This window comes from Budorcas taxicolor, chromosome 5, assembly GCF_023091745.1.
Source record: "Budorcas taxicolor isolate Tak-1 chromosome 5, Takin1.1, whole genome shotgun sequence".
Taxonomy (NCBI): Eukaryota; Metazoa; Chordata; class Mammalia; order Artiodactyla; family Bovidae; genus Budorcas; species Budorcas taxicolor.
This window is the reverse complement of record NC_068914.1, coordinates 60,595,079-60,611,249: the sequence shown is the minus strand read 5'-3', so window position 1 is coordinate 60,611,249 and position 16,171 is coordinate 60,595,079. Positions and strand designations below refer to the sequence as shown.

The window sequence follows — 16,171 nt, the reverse complement described above, 5'->3', positions numbered from 1 at the left end:
ATGGTAGAGTGAGAATGATAGATTATATGAACTGAAAAGAGAAGATGACGTGGATAGAGTGAGCAGAGTGTCTGAAACTGAGATTTTTGGAGAAGTTGAATTTACTGAGAGTATAATAAGTTCTGTAGTATGACTGTGGAAATGATGGGATGAGATGAAATGGTTAAACTGTTTATTATTGGAAGTGAAGATGTCAGGGACTGAGGAGGGCGATTGTGGAGGGATTTTGCCCACGTAGGTGAAACTTCTCATGGATAATGAATGAAGCAAGTAATAAGAGATCAGCCATTGTTCAAAACACCAAGGGTTAGACCATGAAATTGTGTTATGCTCTGTGGTTTTTTGAAGGAGAAAGGAAAACTGGTATGAAAGTGGCTAGAAGAACTGTTAAATGTAGTGTGGTTGATATACTCCAGGCACTGTTCTAAGCATTTTATGCCATATCAGACCACTTTGCCCTCACCTAGATCTGACATTTTGTAGTTGAGGAAACAGAGAGGTGTCCAAGACTACTAGTGAACAGTGGGGCTGATGCTAGGTGTTCCGACTCCACAGTGGACACTCCTAAGCACTATGGAATAGTTTCCTTTTTAGGATCAGTTCCTTGAGCACTTTTTAATGTTGAAGCTGATAGGATCGTAAAAGATGGTGGGGAGGTGGTTATGAGAAATCATGATTTTACCAGAAAAAAACTCGGAGATTGGTGGGCTACACTTAAATCTTATTAAGCGGAGTTTAGCCTACGGGAGAGAGTGCTCTCAACTAAAGGGCACAGACTTCTCAAAACTCCTTAATTCCAGAATAACTCAAAACCTGGTAATCTTCCTTCATAGAAGACTATGGGACTTGGTTGCAGTGCTGTAAATAGAGGTGCTCATAGGCCACCTGTCAAAGCAGCAGTCTAGGAGACCACCATTAATGGTGGGTTGGAAGGACTGTGAGGATTTACGAGACCGTAACTACAGTCTTAAAGGAAATTTATGAGGAGTCATTTAAAGTATTCCTTTTGCCTCAAAAATGTTCTCCTAAGTGGGAAACATATTAGTCATACAAATTTCTCAGTGAAGTTAAAAATAAAGCTATCATTTACTGAATGTGAGGGGGAAAAGTGGATAAGGGTAACTATTCTAATGGAAGTAAATTTGCAAAGAAACATAGTTCTGATGGCTGTTGTCTTTTTATTAGCTACTACGTTCATTTAACAGAAAAACAAATTCAGTCTAAGATCATTCATTAGGATAAGCATAATTAACAATAATTCATTAATCATTCTTTGAAGATGGTCCTATTTTACTGCTATTATCGTCCCCATATCTGAGATTAATGAGTGAGTCTTGGAAAAGAGCATGTGTTTCAGGTCAATGAAACATTCAAATAATAAAACAAGTATTACTTTGTTCTGGGTTAATGACAGGTAGGCTAGACTTTGCAGTAAAACTATTCTAATCTCTTTTAATTTGGTTTAGAATGGCAAACATTTTAACTGCTTCAACAACCCATTAAGTGTTTTGCAAAATGACAAAACATTCTATGTGACTTAATTAATATCTACTCCAATTATACACAACACTTCATGCTCAAGATCTAGATTTATTTTTAAACATTTAGTCCAATTTATAGTAATGCAGAAAAAATCACATCTAATAAACCACAACTGTAGAAGAGACAAAATAATTGTGCTCTGTCACATTTCCACACAAATATAATGATATTTCATTAAAAGAAATCACAATCACATGTAAATAAAATATTTATCCTCTCAGTAGTAGTAAGAACCTCTTTTGAGTATGTAGGGTCTTCTGGGTTTATTCTCATACAGCTGCCGTTTCAGAATGTAAGGAATTTTTCTCTTTATCACTTCTTCCTTTTCATTTTTGTCATTTCCAGCATCAAGAATGTCTTCCTGAATCAACTGCAAGATAGACAGAATATGAATCAAACTTACATGCATTAAAGTCTTCCATTTCAAGGTGTTTCATCTACCTTTTATCTCATTTGCATTCAGACATAAGACATATGTGGATGATGTGGTTCATAGCAATTAAGTGTTTTGCTTGAGGACAAGTAGATACAGGTGGCTGAGAGGATGAAAACATGATTTTTCTTGTTCTCTGTTCAATGTTCTTCCTAGTTCATCAAGCTAGCTTTAAACTTTTATTATTTGTCGAGGCCATATTACTACCTCCAAATGAAAAAAATTCACTTAAAGTTACTTTCAGTATTTTTCTTCAATGTGTGATAGATCAAAAGATGGAAATAAATCATAAGTCACAACAAATATAGAGATCTGAATTTAGTGAACCAAGTTTGGCCTCAAAGGTCAATAGAAATTTAAATTGCATTGTTAATTAATGATTTGAATTGAAAGCCATTCTAGAGATCCGTTTCTCAGTCATAGAGAGAGGAATGCTTGTTCTGCCTACTTGCTTATCTGTTTTAGAATTAACATATGTGAAGGCTCTGTTTAAGTGTTAAAGATCTTTAGCTTGTGCTTCTTTAATTAATCATTAAAATCAAGTTCACATTCAAAAACTCAAGGGAGTTAATCTTCATGTAAAATCTTGCCTAATATCTCATTGAACGCACTGTATTCTAAAATTAGTTCCAAACACTTTTTCAGATAGTACTGCTCTGATTCAAAATGTTCAACCAGCATAAAATATTTAGAAATTCTTCCCAGAGTTTTGCACATGATTTCCATAAGATTTTTTTAAAAATCAATGCTAATGCTCAAGATAAGAATTATATTCATATTTGTGATTGTCTTCTAAATTTTGGGGTGACTATAATTAGTACTAATAGGAGACTAAGTTTTTAATCATAATCTGTATGCATTGATCATATCACAAATACTTTATTTCAACCCACAGCTATTCAATTTCAGAGAAGGAAAAACAGCTACTGTCAGACAATCTAGTTCCTTAATCTTTTGTTTCTCTGTGCACATAGTCTGTAATTACTTGTACCACATTCTGAATAATATCATCATTTCATTTTAAATCACTCTGTAACATTTCAAATAGCAAAAGTTTTAATCTTATGTGCACCTGATTTTTGTGTATTATAGTTTACTAAGGGTTTTTTTTTTTTTTCTGAATAAAGAGCACATAATTGACATTTTCCAATATTCCATGTTTTATTGACATAATATTTTAAAGAGAAAATCATTTAACTGGAATTGGAATTAGAGGATAAACAATCCAGCAAGAAAAGTTAAAAACCATTTTTTCATTTTATTTTAATCTGGAAAATACTTTTTTTGATTACAAGTTAGAATAAATACTAGAAGTTCTGCACTGCATTTCCTCTTTTCTACAGGGTATCTCTGTGATAGCATGTTATAGAGATGGTTATATTAGCAGGAAAGGCACCCTCAGACCCTCAGATCTCTGATGTTGATGTAAGCCCAGAATATGAAACATGAAGTAAATTTCTCTTAGGGGTTAATCTGAAAGAAATGTTTCCCTTGTTGGGAAAATTACAAATTTTCTTAAAGCATTTTCGTCTTCCATTTCTCCTCCAAATATTTTCAAACCAAAGGTGGTGAGTCACCAGTGTAGTATTTTTTTTTTATTTTAATTTCATTTTAAAATTTTTAATTGGAGGAGAATTGCTTTGTGATGTTGTATTGGTTTCTGCCATACAACAACGCAAATCAGCCATAAGTATACACATATATCCCCTCCCTTCAGAGCCTCCATCCCACCCACCCCCATTCCACCCCTCTAGGTCATCACAGAGCACTGGCTGGGCTCCCTGTGTTAAATAACAGTTTCCCACTAGATATCTATTTTACACATGAGGTGTATATTATACATCCATTCCTTTACTGTAGTTCTGTATAGTGAAATTTGGCTTTATTAGCCAAATCAAATTAATTCAGCTTCTAAGGATGATTAAAATCCACAACCCACACATTCAGTTAAAATAGAAATAGAAGTATAAGTGGAAATTATATATATATATATATATACACTTATCATTCCAGTTTTATTTACCTAATATTTTCAAATACAAATGAAATCTTTTGTGTCCTATGTTTATTTATAAACAAACACACAGGACTTAGTGTTTCTAAGGAAGCATTTTGAGTTTCTTAAATTTCGTCAGTATGCTACTATCACCACCAGCACCAAAAGTTGCCTAAGCATGGCCATCCACAACAAAAGCATGTGGATCAAATCTACCTGAAGATAGACCCCCCTTTAAAGACCAAAGAAGAGATATTTTGCTAAACTTCAAATATTTGCAAAACATTTTGCAGATCTGAAGGAATGTTAACCTCAACACATGGTTTATTCTTCCTTAATATTTGTAAGTCTTCCTGTTATGATAATTATCAGGATTAAAACAATCAGTATAAATGAGAGTTAACTAGTATAACCATAATCATATTCATATTTTTCTTTTGTTTTACCTCCCAGTGTTGAAAGGCCCTGCTGTGACAGATTTTTCGGAGCTGATATATCGTCAACATTGCTTCCAAGCTAAAGCCATCTAAGGCAGCAGGAAATTTCCTTCTTGTAATGAGCTCCTCCTCATGAAACTCTCCTGGTTCCTCGGCTTGGCTGTTCAGGTTATTTATAAGACTGCAGACATTCAGCAGGCTCATTTTCCAAGAGGGAACACTTGCCTTACTGATCTGAAATGTAGAAAGAAATAGCTATTGTAATTAACCTTGTGTTGTATGAGTTAGAAATAAATTTCTACTGTGCTAACCCATTACCTTTTAGGATCTAACTGTTACTCTAGCCTAACACTGTTATTAACTTAGTAACTTCATATCACAAAATTGAATAGCTCCAAATACTTCATATCCTCTATTTAACAAAGGCTTTAGCTAACATACATAAACACACACATACACAAGCAAAGCAAGAAAGAAAATAGAAATTACAGTAAGTAGAAATGCATAAATATATATATATACAGCACAGGTGAAAATATTCAAATACCACTCTCTATTATACTTCAGGTTAGTGTCTAATGGAACAGCAACTATGATGATACTAATAAATATTGGCAATTATAGTATTGTGAGACCACAAATCTATTCCACACATTAATAGTTGTCATAGGTACCATCAAAGCTGACTAATTTATTTATCTGAAAATTATAATATTTTCTAAACTAACTATCCTTTTCTAATCAGACCCTATGCTACTGCTGCTGCTGCTAAGTTGCTTCAGTCGTGTCCGACTCTGTGCGACCCCATAGACGGCAGCCCACCAGGCTCCACCATCCCTGGGATTCTCCAGGCAAGAACACTGGAGTGGGTTGCCATTTCTTTCTCCAATGCATGAAAGTGAAAGTGAAAGTGAAGTCACTGAGTCGTGTCCAACTCTCAGCGACCCCATGGACTGCAGCCCACCAGGCTCCTCCATCCATGGGATTTTCCAGGCAAGAGTACTAGAGTGGGGTGCCATTGCCTTCTCCCTATATGAAATCATTATTACCATAGTAAACAGCCTTCTCATTTGTCAATTTTAGGAGAAACTAAATGTGAAATAACTTTTAAAAATTAATAAACCTCAAAGGACACAGATGAAGAAAAGCACCAATTTTTTCTAAAGAACATAAAAAAATTTTTGTAATGAACACAAAGCTGTGATCAGAAGACTCAAAAATATTAGTATCAATTCTATTGGCATCAATTCACTCTGAATTATTTTCCAAATGCAGTGCAGTTGCAAATCAATGTACCAATCTGGAAAATATGGGGAGACTGGAAGAAGAGGGAGTGTAGGGAAATAATTATGAAGTTAATTTCCAAGTATGAATGTGTGAGAACCAAGAAAACTTAGGAAAATAGAAAGGTCATGAGGCAGGACTTACTCTGCCAGATATTGAAAGATATCTTAGAGCTCAGTGATCAAAGAGTGATCAGAGAGTGATCAAAGAGAGCTGAGCGTTGAAGGATCGATGCTTCTGAACTGTGGTGTTGGAGAAGACTCTTGAGAGTCCCTTGGACTGCAAGGAGATCCAATCAGTCCATCCTAAAGGAGATCAGTCCTGGGTGTTCATTGGAAGGACTGATGCTGAAGTTGAAACTCCAATATTTTGGCCACCTGATGTGAAGAACTGACAGATTTGAAAAGACCCTGATGCTGGAAAAGATTGAAGGCTAGAGAAGGGGACAACAGAGGATGAGATGGTTGGATGTCATCATTGACTCAATGGACATGAGTTTGAGTAAACTCTGGGAGTTGGTGATGGACAGGGAGGCCTGGCGTGCTGCAGTCCATGGGGTCACAAAGAGTCGGACATGACTGAGCGACTGAACTGAACTGGACTGAATCAAAGAGTAAATCAATACAGCAAGAATAAATATTAAACTCAAAAGAGAATATAATGTCCAAAATTTGATCCAAGTCCATATGATTGAAAAGCACATAGCAAAGTGTGCATTTGAAGTCCTTGAGACAGTTGGTTCAGGGGAAATCTGGATTTAGATCTAGTTATAACTTTTATTGATATAGAGTCTAACAATATCCAGATGGGTTAAATATGAGTAAAAATAAAAATATGTAAATGTATAGAATTTATTTTATAAATTTGGAAAAATATTGTTAAGCAAATAGCCAAACCAGAATTCATAAAGAAAAACATAATTTTACATGCATAAATTTGTAAAATATCTCTAGAATGCTAACAGCCTTAACTAAAATCAAAAGCAAGATATAGTGTAAAAGCTGTCACAAAATGCTAATATACTTAACACAGGAGGAGCTCTTCAAAAAGAAACTGGGGAATACTCCATAAAAACGGGGATGACCCAGAGGGATGTTGTGGGGAGAGGGGTGGGAGGGGGGTTCATGTTTGGGATCGCATGTACACCCGTGGTGGATTCATGTCAATGTGTGGCAAAACCAATACAGTATTGTAAAGTAAAATAAAGTAAAAATAAAAATTAAAAAAAAAATTAAGTCTCAGGCAAATAATATGAGCAGACAGGCACAGAATCACTCATCAAAGAAGAAATTTGTAACAGAAATATGTGGAATGACGTTCAGCTTGGCTACTAGCAAATCAAGGACCCTAAAAGTATAAGTACACTCGATGTACTTATGAGAATATGGAGGAACAACACTTTATCTTCCAAATATTTGTTGGTCTGAGTAAACCTTGCAATAACTTCTTGAAAAGTGTTTTTAGCAATATGTATTAAAATTGTAAATATGCATACCTTTTGATTAAGATTTTATCCTAGGGACATGAAAACCTATAAGTACAAAGATATTCACTATAATGTTTCCAACCAGTTTGGAAACCCTTTCACTTATGCCCCTTGAACATGATTGTTAGCCCATTGCTTCAATTTTTCTGCCATGGGAAACTTAAGAGGCAACATGCTCCATTCTGTGGCAGCAACACCTGATGTCTTGCTAATTAAGGCAATGCTACAATTTTATATCCAGAAAGTTCTTTAGAGATCATCTGAATATGTTCCTTAAAACACTAGCTTTGTACTCACTGTTTTTGAAAAGGAGTTTTGCTGTCAAGTAAATTGGAAAACTTGAGTTTAAAGGAAACTTAAAAGCTTCTTGAATTTAGTATCCCCAGAGTTTTTTGCTTGCAAATATTCATTAAAACTTTTTAGTATATGTGTACGTTAGTCACTCAGTTATGTCTGACTGCTTGCAGCCCCATCGATTGGAGCCAGCCAGGCTCCTCTGTCCGTGGAATTCTCCAGGCAAGAATACTGGAGTGGGTAGCCATTCCCTTCTCCAGAGGATCTTCCCAACCCAGGGATCGAACCCAGGTCTCCTGCATTGCAGGCACATTCTTTACCATCTGAACCCCCAGGGAAGCCAACTTTTCAATTGTGCCAACATAATATCCAATGCTCCTCAAACTAATTAGCCACAGAATGCTTTATTCATCAATTATTTGTCAGGACTTGTGTTGTCTGATTAATTTTTGGTTGAGAAAACAGTAAAGCATCTTGCTCTCTTCTGCCAGTTAAAACAGTCACTGTAACACTTAGTGCTACTATTTAATATCACCTTAGCCCCTGTCATACTCTGGAAGCATAGCAGAGAGAGTGCTTTGGACCATATGGTGTCTAAATAGACAGGCATTAATATCTGAGAACATTTCTTATGAGGTTTAAATAGTTTGCTCAAGAAAATGACAAAGACTCTCTCTTTGATGAAATCTGAGTCAGGCTCCCCTGAACCCTCTTCCTGATGAGGTCCCAAACTTGGTCTTTGTACTTCATCCAACTGAGTCCAATTTTAGCAAGAATCCTTTGGAGTCAAGTTTGTAAAAATGCCTCACTGTTGGTATCTGATCATCCTAGAATTCTGCTGAGTAGTCTAGCAAGAATCCTCCTAGATTTAGAGTTTCCTTTTAGTAATTTTCCATACACTGACCCCCGCCCCCCCCAACTCCAACCCTGCTCCTTGGCTGGAAACCCACACTTGCCTTTGTTGTATTTGGAGTTGAACTTGACATTTCTGCATACTGTGGATAGTTCTCTGTCTTAATAAATCTATACCAAAGCACTAGGATCAGTAATGAAGAGAATTGTATTGTGAGAAAAAAATCCTTATCTTCCACTTCTTGTCAAACTTTGCCATTTCTCTTGACTTTCTGTTGCTACATTTCTGTGTCTAAACAGTTTTACTTTAAAATTGAAACTGCTCACATATTCTACCTTTAGAGTGGGAAGAGGAAAGCTAGAGTTTTTGGAAGCTTTTAATAATGGAATTATTAATAGTGTTACTAATTAATAAATAGTCTTAATAATACTATCCTTTTAAAAATTGAAATACAGTAATTTGCTTAAAATGGTCAAAAGTTTAGAGTCCTTATTTGCATAGAATACCCACAGTAAACATGAATTGAATCAGAGAGAAATAAGTGGTAGTAGTTTTGTACAAAGCAAGAAATGAGATTTTTGTTCCCATTTTAGCACCAAAATTGGGATAATTATACTTCTGAGTGCTTCCTCATAGTAGTCTGTATTTTACTTATTTCAAAGAGGCAATGGGATTCAAATTTTCTTCCATGATCTGTTTTAAAGATATATTCCATAACTGAATGAAAGAGAAATATATAATTGTGTCTACACTTTTGCTATGTATTTTTCTTAAGAATAAAACTAAACCATACCATATACTGGAATTGCTTTTCCCTTGCAGTATCTTCATCAGGGAAGGAATCATAACCACTCCCATGTTTTTGCAAAGTAGCTAGCACTCCCTGAACCATAACACATATTAGAGATTACTTAGGACCTTTATTTATCAATTTAAACTTGAAATCATAAAGGCAAACTCTCTATCAAGACACTAAGGCATACTAATCTGCTTCATTATTTAAATAACACCATTGACTTCACTTGTCTTCCTGTTTATGAGTTGAAGTGATTGTAGTCATGGATGTTCTGATTGAATATTAACCAAAGGATCTATTTTCTTAAAGTTAAATATACTTGGTCACTGACTTTTAATGACTAAATAAAATTTGATCATTTGTGATAGGAAGTCTAACAAGTTATGGTAGAATTTGGTTTCAATGTGTTCAACTTTTATAGATCTGGACAAGTGTGGAAATACCCAAATGTCTTTTAAGGACCATAGTAGAAAATATGTCTGTTAGCTTTTAGATAATAATGCCTCACACTCTTAAACACACACACAAATGGGTATTTCCCCTTCACATCCACTATTGAACATAATTCTACTTATATGCCAGAGGTATTGCCCTGGATATCTGCCCAGTGTATCTTTCATCATCTAATTAGGGCAGACCTGAGGTGGCAGGAGGAATTCTGAACATCTACTTTCTCATCACAGCATCTGTGGAATCTTGGGTCCTCAACTTTGGGACCTGTGTTACAACAGTGATTACACAGGGGCCTCACTTCAAAATATATTTTTGATTTTTGGTTTTGTTTTGTTGAGAAACATCTTTTGGTTGGGAACCCTGTTCTCTAACTCTACACTTAGATATATTCCGATTATTTCATTCTGGGTAAATCAAAATTGTGTAGTAGCGTGGTACCTGGGGATATTCTAATTGAGTTTTATTCTTAGGTATAGGCTGGAGTCTAAAAACCTTGCTTTCAAGATCCCAAGAGAGGAATAAAAAGGTCCAGTACAAAGTTTTATCTGATTCAATACAAACAATAAGCAGGTTCCAATAACATTTGTGTTATGCGGAGAATTTAAATCCAGAGGAGGACTTCATGTAAATGTCCCACTACGGTATTCTTGCCTGGGAAATCTCTTGGACAGAAGAGCCTGGCAGGCTACAGCCTAAGGGTCGCAAAAGAATTGGACACGATTTAGCAACTAATCAAAAACAACTAGGAGATCATAAACTCCCACCCCAACATTTGAAAATGAGGATACAAAGGCAAGCATTATTAACTAGCCCCCTTGCTTAAGATCAAATTGTTCACAAGTCACAGTTGCAGGCTTAGATCTCCAGGTTTCTGTTTGCCGGTCTTTGCTCTTTACTTTCTGTCACATTTCTTCATGGATTTCACAAACTTTCATTCTTAATTTAGGAACTCCATTTCACTCTCCCCAATAGCAAAACAAAAGGCAAAAATGTCACTTAATTTTCATTTATGTCTTTAACTTGAAGTCAGTGTATCTTTCATCATATATAATGTGATTGAAATGGAGAGAGGATTTCCACATAAATAATATGTGACTACTTAATTAAATTTGCAATGTAGTGATTGATATCACCAAACTTCTGTCCCTGCCACATCGATACCCTTAAGTCCTTTGAACTTAAGGAACAGTTTCCCCCAAAAGGAAATGCCTCCCAATGAGCTTTTCAGTCTCAATGGGAAGCTGTTACTATAGGAAGAGGACACCATGTTTATAACAAGAGTTCATATGTTTTCAGGCTTTGGTTTAGAAAGAAAGAAAAAGTTACCTTTGATGTATGCATATTGGTCAATAAATCTGTTTCTAACGCTTTCATTTCCTCTTCCGAATCTGAGTAAAATCAAAAGCACATGTTTACTATATAACCACATATCATATAATTATAACTTGAATACTTAAGATTAATCTCAAAAAACTTTGTCTTAGAAGTTTATTGTCTTTGCTATGTATTTATTCTCCTTATAATAATATTTAAAAAAAATTATAGTTTTATTTTAGTCTAACAGAACAGAACAATAGAAGCACTTTTATGAAAATAGGCACATGCTTTTATGCCAAGAGAGCTCTTGATGATTTGGAGTTGTTAAATCTCTGAATCTCAGGATAATAAAACCTGATTATACTACAAAGATGTCACCAAATACGCTGGTTAATTTTTACTGGCAATAGTTTACATATATATAGAGTATATACACATTGATATTTTCAAAGTAACATAATGAAAAGGTAAGTACAAGATGATTTTTAAAGACAAAATCAAAGGAAGTTACTTATTGATAATTTTGGAATAAGAAAGACACTGAGATTTATTTTATTTGAGATGCTATTTTACAAAACACACTTTGAAAGATTTGTTTCTCTATATTAGCAAGGATTTGGAATTATGTGTACTTGGCAATTTTATCACAGGCTATTAAAAAATCATTTAAGCAAAAGTAAAGATGTCCACCAATACATGTACAAGAGTGTTGAAAATGGACTTCCAATATTTTTTAGAACACCCTTTCAGTTTCCACTAATAAATATTTCACAGAGAAGAAAATCTTGGAAAATACATAAGATAACAGAAATAAAGTTATGGAACACTAAATGAAAATCAGAGCAGGAATTTGAATTAAACATTTCAGTGTCATATTTATGACATTACAGTATAAAACAAGTTAAATGATTTTTGCTAAACTTATCCCTTGTTTTTTTTTTACCTTGATGTGATCATTCAATTATTTTTCAAACATTAATTGCAGCATATTGCAATTATTATATTTCATATTACTCTCTAAAATTTGAAATTTATTTTCAAGGTAAGCTATTGATAGATATTTAGTAATGTATGACTTCTTCTTAATTATCACATGCAAAATATACTATAGGGAAATAATTTTTATCAATATAAGAATATTATTCTAGTTACATTATGTATTAACTTAAATGACATGCAAGAAAATAGTAAAATTTGTAATATGTCTACTTATCACAGAAAAAAAGTGATTTAAAATATATTCTTAAAAAAAGCTTGGCATTTTTTTGTATTTTCCTAGAGATCATTTTCTACAAATAATGCTTTATTCTGTTGATTCATTAAACATCAATATTCATTTTATCTTAATACACACACTATGAAGAAAATAATTTTTGAAAGGGAGAAGCCACCATGTCTTAAGAGAGTGAATGAAGATGATATAAAACATTTCAAATAGAATCAGTTTGAATTATGAGTTTACATTTTGACAGGCACCACTTCTGTACTTTTCATTAGATCAGCTTAAGTTTTACATTTTTTTTTTCCTAGTGATTACATTGCAAACAGGAACATGAAGTGTCTTATTGAAATCCCTTTTACTACCTAGCAAATTTTAAAAGGGAAAGGAAAATTTTCAGTTCTTGTAATCATAAAGACAGAGAAAGAAAATATACAGTTTCTATCACTAAAAAGCAAATCAGAATAAGGGAGAAACTCTTCTCCCCAGATACATTAACATAGTAAAAACACATTGCAAAAACAGAAAAAGATATCATTTCAAGGAGTTGTGAAATGCAGCTGAGCTTACCTGAGCACAGACTCCAGGAGCTGAAAGCCAGGAGCATCACGCACAGCAGCTGGATTTTCATTCCTGCCATCATCTTGAGCCTTCTAGCAAGCCAAGTTCATAAACGTCAGGGACAGGCTGAAGGGGGCTCTCTAGCACAGCTGACTTTGGAAGTACTGAACTATGAGCGATGCTTTGACCATTCCCTATATATATATATGGAGGAGATGATGTCATGAGTACACAGAGATTATCTCTTCACGATGTACCCTTCATCTCCAACCCACCCCACTTCCTCCTCCCCTTTTCCTTTGTCCCCTCACACCTCACCCCCACTTCTGAACCTCCAGGAACAGTGACATCTTCCCTAATTGCCACCGGTGCTCCAGATTAATGACGCACAAAAGGAGTCATTCAAAAGCAATTCCATATAGAGCATACTGGAAAAGAACTTCCAGTACTATTCTTTCCCCCATTTCCTCTCATTCTCTGACTCTAAGAAGTTGTCATTCTGATTTTGTGAAGTATAAAATCTGTTATTTCTAGTGTGAGTAAAATCTCCAGGATGAATGCCTAAAGTCAGTAATTCTTTAGGTTTGGAAGTTGTTAAAGAGTTAGGATTCTTTTCTGATAATCCACACTTTTGAACAAGTGTTTTGTGGTTTCAGGAATAATATAGTTCTGCTATATACTGTTGCCAATGCTCTGGAAGAAGAAAGGAGGTGAAAGATAAGCAGAGAATCAGTTATAATACGAGGTTAAGCAAGAAAATTTAGAGAAAGGAGAGAAAACGAATTTTAAGGGAGACTAGTAGCTCTAAGAGTATTATTTCCTAACAAATCGTAAAATCTATACAAGTAACTGGAAGGATGATTGAATTACATATGCTGACTTATGGTTGAATGCTTTAGAAAAAGAATTTCATATTTACAAAATCCATCTATAAATCATTTATGTGCCAGCAGGCATGTATTGCTGTATCACTGACTGCTGTTTTCTGATACTTTCCTCTTTTTCTGTCTGCATTTCCTTTGACATTCATTCTTGCTGCCACATTCTGTTCCGTCTGTAACCCCCTTCTCACTGTCTCTCACCATTGTATCAGATTTCTTTCCCATGACAGTCACAAAAATGAGACTGTGCTTCTGGAAAGGAGCCAATTCTAAATAACCACTGTCCACCAGTCCTGTTTCTAAGATAGCAACTTCACATGAGTTACAATGACACTCATTCCCTCTCGGGGTTATCAGTGGAAAATTGCTCAAAATGTTTTTTGGAGTGAAGTTTTCTTCTTGCATTAAGTATTTCAGGATATACGACGTGAGCTGAAAAGATGGTGCTGTTAGAAATGTGAATATTTGAGATTAAGGGGTCTGAGACTTGCTCACTTCTGAAACATATCAGATAGTAACAATCTAGAAAAGAAGTCTTGATTACTACAGAGAGTTGATTTATTCCCTATAGTATGTGTCTATGGGATTGGCTACTCTATTTTACCCTACACCTAAGAAGAAGGACCAATTTCCAACTGTTAATAATAATTTAAAATAGTCATTCATGTAATTTAATATTTAGGAATTTAACAATGGCTGATATTTTTACTACTTTTAGTTTGTTTTACAGGTCTACATGCCACACAGCACTGAACACGACTCACTTGAGGAAAGTTTTGTGTATACAGTGTAATTAACTAGCAAAGAAATGTGAAATATGTACTCTGAATTTGCTTTCCCGCCACTAGGGAGCACAATAGAGGTCTAAAAAGCTTTATTTTCACTTAACTGATCATATTAGAATTTTGAGCATTATGCTTACTTTCTTCTCACTGTTAGAGCATCTTTGTGACAGAATACTTCAAGGGCACTTTAATAAATATAGCAAGAAATTTTATATTCTTTGCATCACATTTAAATTAGTCATTTTATGAGCTTCTGACTTGCAAATAGAAAAACTAATCTTTTCAAATGTGTGATAGCAGCCAGATTGTAAAAAGTAAGTGTGATTCCTATTTATCTCAACTGATTTCTTTAATACATGAGGCTCAGGGAAATGTTGGCAAAATTTATTCCTAATTAGTTAGATGAAAAAGGGGAAGAATGGATAATGGGAATTCAATTTGTTTTAAATGGGGCTGCTGCTGCTGCTGCTAAGTCGCTTCAGTCATGTCTGACTTTGTGACCCCATAGACGGCAGCCCACCAGACTCCGCCATCCCTGGGATTCTCCAGGCAAGAACACTGGAGTGGGTTGCCATTTCCTTCTCCAATGCATGAGAGGGAAAAGTGAAAGTGAAGTTGCTCAGTCGTGTCCGACTCTTAGCTACCCCATGGACTGCAGCCTACCAGGCTCCTCCTGCCATGAGATTCTCCAGGCAAGAGTACTAGAGTGGTCTGCCATTGCCTTCTCCTTGTTTTAAATGTATCACTTTAATATTAGTTGTCAGTGTAGAAATTATTTTAAATATGATAAACTGAAAGAATTGGGGGAAATGTGTAAACAAATGTCAAATGATTCAAAATCAGATAGATTGTATACACTATTTTTCTTTGTGGGGAAAAGAAGGTATGTGACTTTTGTGGTAAAATTATGATATAGATAAACATTATCTGACCTTGAAATGGTATTTTTAAAAAGTCTGTTACGCCTTTGTTTTTCAGCCCCAATGCCTTTAAGCTACGGAAAGCCAATTAAATTATCTGTTCTAAGAAAAGGAAAGTTATGTGTGGATATTTGCCTTTTAAAGTATTTTAAGAAGTACCACAATGATGCCTTTTATGCAGGATTTCAGGCTCCTTTCTATGGAGATGGGTGAAATATCTTTATTCTAAAGATTTTATGCCTAAAACCCTGATTTTTATTTAGCTCTTGAAATACTAGTGAAGAGTTTGAACATTACCCTGGGATTCCCTAGTGGCCCAGTTGGTAAAGAATCTCCCTGCAATGCAGGAGACCCAGGTTCCATCCCTGAGTCAGGAAGAGTTCCTGGAGAAGGGAAATGGCAACCCGCTCCAGTATTCTTTCCTGGAAAATCCCATGAACAGAGGGGCCTCACAGGCTACAGTCCATGGGTTTGCAAGAGTCAGACACGATTGAAGTGACTGAGTACAATCTTTATTTGTTGGCCTTCCAGGTTGAGGTCCGGAGAAGGCAATGGCACCCCACTCCAGTACTCTCGCCTGGAAAATCCCATGGACAGAGGAGCCTGGTGGGCTGCAGTCCATGGGGTCGCTAAGAGTCGTACACGACTGAGAGACTTCACTTTCACTTTTCACTTTCACGCATTGGAGAAGGAAATGGCAACCCACTCCAGTGTTCTTGCCTGGAGAATCCCAGGGACGGGGAGCCTGGTGGGCTGCCGTCTATGGGGTCGCACAGAGTCGGACATGACTGAAGTGACTTACTTAGCAGCAGCAGCAGCAGGTTGAGGTCATCATGGGGCAGCTAATTCTAAACAGGTTTTATCTATTTATCTGAATGCTTGAATACTTGAGTGCTAAATCACATCAGTCATGT

The 16,171-nt window shown here is 35.4% G+C and overlaps 1 protein-coding gene across 1 annotated transcript; it reads right to left on the bottom strand.

Moving 5' to 3' along the window:
* Window positions 1-1,759: 1,759 nt before the first annotated feature.
* Window positions 1,760-12,753, bottom strand: NTS (neurotensin). Its single transcript, XM_052641326.1, has 4 exons — window positions 12,681-12,753; window positions 10,901-10,962; window positions 4,418-4,642; window positions 1,760-1,912 (listed from the first exon to the last, which is right to left on the bottom strand). The coding sequence occupies exons 1-4, from the start codon at window positions 12,751-12,753 to the stop codon at window positions 1,760-1,762; spliced, it is 513 nt and encodes a 170-aa protein (XP_052497286.1).
* Between the last annotated feature and the right edge of the window lie 3,418 nt (window positions 12,754-16,171).